The sequence below is a fragment of the Penaeus vannamei genome, chromosome 39 (assembly GCF_042767895.1).
Source record: "Penaeus vannamei isolate JL-2024 chromosome 39, ASM4276789v1, whole genome shotgun sequence".
Lineage (NCBI taxonomy): Eukaryota > Metazoa > Arthropoda > Malacostraca > Decapoda > Penaeidae > Penaeus > Penaeus vannamei.
The window spans coordinates 5,795,081-5,799,913 of record NC_091587.1 but is presented as its reverse complement, the minus strand read 5'-3'; the positions used below and the strand labels follow the sequence as shown (position 1 = coordinate 5,799,913).

Below are 4,833 nucleotides of genomic sequence, written 5' to 3'. Positions count from 1 at the left end.
GACTTTGCCGATGATGTTGCTATTCTATCTGAGTCTTTGGAAACCCTAGTGGTGGCTCTCGATGCATTTAGTAATGAAGCGAAGCCCTTGGGTCTAGAGGTATCCTGGACCAAGACCAAGATCCAGGACTCTGGGGACTTGCTAGGAGAACCTGTTCGGTCAGTACGTGGTTGCGGCGAAGGCATTGAAGTCACAGAGAGCTTTACATACCTTGGTATGCACTACCAAGATATGTAACCAGGAAATCAGCAGAAAGATTGGCCTGGCAGCAGGGGTCATGAACTCTCTTGACAAGAGTATTTGAAGATGCCGGTACCTGTGCAGAAGGACCAAGCTACTGGCTTTCAGGACCCTGATAATGCCAGTTTTGCTCTATGGTAGTGAAACCTGGACATTATCCAGTGCCCTGGAGTCTCGTCTTGATGCCTTTTTGTAAAAGGTCCTCGCGCCGGATCATGGGGTACTGTTGCCGGGACCATGTGTCCAACCAACGGTTGCACCGTGAGACTGGCACAGGACGTATTACCTGCACAATCCGCGATCGCCAACTCAGGCTATATGGCCACCTGGCTCGCTTTCCACAGGCTGATCCTGCTCATCAGGCTGTCTCTGTAAGAGACAACCCTGGGTGGAGGCCTGTGGGACGACCTAGGAGGTCGTGGCTTGGGCAGATCGATCAAACCTGTCGGGAGGAGCTCGAGATGGGCCGAGTCCCTGCCTGGCGGCTTGCCATGAGGGATCCCAAAAGGTGGACGAGGCTATGCGCCCCCGTCGGCGTTAGCTCCTAATGATGATGATGATGAGTGTGTTTAAGAGCGTGTAGTAACTGAATATAACTATGTGTGCATTACCTAACAGAAAACTACTAACCAGCATTTTAATCAAACACTACTAGCCAGCATTTCAATTAAATACTACTAACCAGCAATTTAATTAAACATTACTAACCAGCATTTTGATTAAACACTACTAACCAGCGTTTTAATTTAACTACTAACCAGCATTTAAATTAAACACTACTAACCAGCGTTTTAATTCAACACTATTGACCAGCATTTTAATTAAACTCTACTAACCAGCAGTTTAAGTTAACATATCTCTCTCTCGTACAGGTGAAGCTGTTCTTACTCTCCTGCGCCTTATCTGTGGTCGGCATCAGCGGTTACGGTTATGAAGACCATGGAACAGTGGCTGTACACAGGCCAGTGACAGTGACAGTGCCTCACCATCATGGAAAATCTGTTATTTACCATCACGCCCACAATTACGGCATAGTAAGTACTCAGTGATCACTAAATTTTAGTTTAAATTTATATCGTTCATTCAGTTTGTGTGAAAATACTGCACATATCACTTATAGATTACATTGTTCCGTCTCGTTTCATGTTAGTTTTCACCTTCATGATATTGCACGCAAACTGAATACTATATTGAGTTAAATAACAATTTACATTATAACAAACACCAACACCTGTCACTTACAAGTGTCTCACCATCAGTAAGAGCGGCTATTACATCTGATTTTCAGGTAACTTCACTTACAACAACATACATTTAAAGTAAAAATAAATACGTCGTTGCATATTACAGTATACCAACTAACAACAAACATTATCTACCTAACACGAGCAGACATCGATACCAGAACCTCAGTACTCAAACATAAAATAAATACGCCAGTTTTTAGGTACTTTTTAAGTTTAATTCGCCATTTAATAGCTGCACGTATGGTAATTCCCACCGAATGTATATGAGAATCTAGCTAGTATTCTAACTATACCGCGTCACCTTCCAACCATTATAAAACAACCTAAAATCCCAGGTGGACCTTACCTTCGGAGCCAGCGACTACCACTTCTCCTGGCGTCATGACGGAGGCCAGAAGTACTCGTGGAATTATGCCAACAGATATTGTGCTAACCTCGGCCATGGGTGGCAGGGTATCAGCATCGAGAGCTATGAGGAGGATAAATATATTTCTCACGTTCTTGCAAAAGGTTGTAGGGCGCCTTGGTATAGTATTGTATATGCGTTGCAGAATTGTGATGCATATGGGAAGCTGTGTTTGAGTAATTCAGAAAGAAATACGCTTATTTTTATATAAATAGATGATAGATAGACGGATGGAAAGATAGATAAATAATGGATAGATAAATAAATATGAATATAGATGTATATACGTAGATGCAAAGAATGATAGATATATAAATACACATTTATTCTATTCGTTTGATTGTTTGTTTTTCTCTGACAGACTACATCAAATACATCTGGACAGGAGGTTATAGAACAGGATACAACTGGGCGTGGCCTTCGGGGTCAAAATTTTACGGTCTCAATTGGTCATACACTGGCAGGTGAGTTACATGGACACTGTTTTGTACCGTAGTTTATTTTTTATTTTTTTGTTTTTGTTTTTCGCGTGTGTGAGTCTTTGTATCTTTGCCGTGTGCTTATTTGATTTATCATTTGCTTTGTATTTCTTGCAATGCTTGTACAGAGCCAACTATTTTTTTTCTTTATAAACGTTTCAAAAACTAGGAATGATAAAGCAGAAAAAATGTGTATTAGAAATATATCATTCCATTGTGTGGAATACGTATACCTGTAATCCACGGAGATCTTTAAATCTAACTTACTAAACGAAATACACACACACGCATTTACACATATACATATATATATATTTCTATATAACATTAATTCGTTCACAAACTAACCAAATACCGAAAAAGTGATCTCTACAGTCAAAATATTCAAAGTAAACAGTCGCTAACACATTCACCAATTTCACACAAAAAAACAAAAAACAACAACAACAACAACAAAAAACATGAATATCTACTATCCCCTAACTGTGATACACCTCAATTTCTCCAACCCTCTACAACACACACCCAGAACCATCAACCAACCACACAACCCAATCCAAGCATTCAACAACTGATAACCTTATACTTTATCCCTGTCCCTCAACCCAGTGCTGGCTACCAACAACCTGACAATTACGAAAATGGACAAGAGTTCTGCTTGGCTGTCCTGAACAACTTCTACAACGATGGTATAAAGTGGCATGACGTTGCCTGTCACCACGAGAAGCCTGTTGTTTGTGAACGTCGGAGAAATTACTATGGTTAATGTGTGGTTTGTGTTGGATTGTTTGCTTATAATGGGTTAGGTGTCGATGGTTTGCGCTTCTCCCTCTCCTTATCATTTTCTCTCTTTTTCAGTCTTTCTCTTTCTTCTCTTTATTCCATCTCTCTTTCTTTATTCTTTTTTCTTTGTCTCTCATTCTTGTCTTTATTCCATCTCTCTTTCTTTATTCTTCTTTCTTTCTCTCTCTTTCTTTTCTTCGATTCTCCCTCTTCTTTTTCTTTCTCCTTTTCTGTCTTTCTCTTTTTTCCTTTCTTCCTCTTACCTCACTTCTCTCCCTCTTTTAAGGTGATGGTGGAAGAATTTCCTTTGACGTTATATTAGAATAACAGAAGTTATTTATGGTAAATTTCCTCGTGTTATTATTGTTCTTGTCATTGACACGTTATTTTTCAATCTCCGATATTGCAAATTTTGTGTTTTATGAAATTTGCTGTTTATTGGTTATCATGTTTCATATTTCTGCTAGGAGATAGAAATGTATATTTGACTGACAGTAAAATATTTAATCATGTTGATATGAATATAATTTAACCCTTAATCGATGGTGAAAATGTAACTGAAGGCATTTCGTAGATAGTAGACTTTGGTATGAAGATTATCCGGTTATCATACGTAATAAGATTAATGACTTGTCTTTCTATGTTGTACAAGGTATGTGCTCTACAATATAGGTGCATGGTTCTCTCTCTCTCTCTCTCTCCCTCTCCCTCTCTCTCTCTTTTTTCTCTCGCTTTCTCTTTCTGTCTCTCTTACCCTTTCCGTCTGTCTGTCTGCCTCTTTCTCTCTCTCTCTCTCTCTCTCTCTCTCTCTCTCTCTCTCTCTCTCTCTCTCTCTCTCTCTCTCTTTCTCTCTCTCTCACCCGTTTTCCTTTTCTCTCTCCCTCTCCTTCCCCCCTCCTCTCTCTCTCTCTTCTCGTTAAAATAAAAACACATTATAATCTATACAATAAAATGACATAATTTTTTTAACAAAGCAATTCAATTCCTTAGAATTGTTCAAGTCTCTTTTAATGTCCTCAATTAACTAAACTATTTTACTGCTGCTCAGATGATATGCACATTGAATTCAAAGACTTAATGGTTTAGGGAATAAATGTACCAGCATAGCGCATTAAAACTGTTTCTTACGCTATTTGTCGTTTTCATTATATTCCAGAATGAATGACTGTCTTCGTGTTCTTTTTTTCCGGCAAAGGGAGGTAACCTCCATGAGCGTGTGTGTGGTATGGGTCTACAAATGTACACACACACACACACACACACACACACAGATATATATGTATATATATATATATATATATATATATATATATATATATATACGTACATACATACGTACATACATTCATACATACATACATACATACATACATACATATATATATATATATATATATATATATATATATATATATATATATATATATGTATCTATATATGCATATATATATATATATATATATATATATATATATATATGTATCTATATATGCATATATATATACATATACATATATATATATATATATATATATATATATATATATATATATATATATATATATATATATATATATAAATTACATCCCCCCTCTCCCTCCCTCCCTCCCTTCATCCTCTCTCCTCTCTCTCCCTCCCTCTCCCTGCCTCTCTCCCTCACCCTCTCCCTCCTCCCTCC

General features: G+C 37.8%; 1 protein-coding gene across 1 annotated transcript; it reads left to right on the top strand.

Moving 5' to 3' along the window:
• Window positions 1–477: 477 nt before the first annotated feature.
• Window positions 478–3,751, top strand: LOC113819472 (C-type lectin lectoxin-Lei1-like). The gene is made up of 5 exons (XM_070116809.1): window positions 478–501; window positions 1,113–1,274; window positions 1,823–1,997; window positions 2,255–2,357; window positions 2,982–3,751. Exons 1-5 carry the CDS (start codon window positions 478–480, stop codon window positions 3,136–3,138), a joined length of 621 nt encoding a protein of 206 aa, XP_069972910.1. The 3' UTR covers window positions 3,139–3,751.
• Window positions 3,752–4,833: the final 1,082 nt, after the last annotated feature.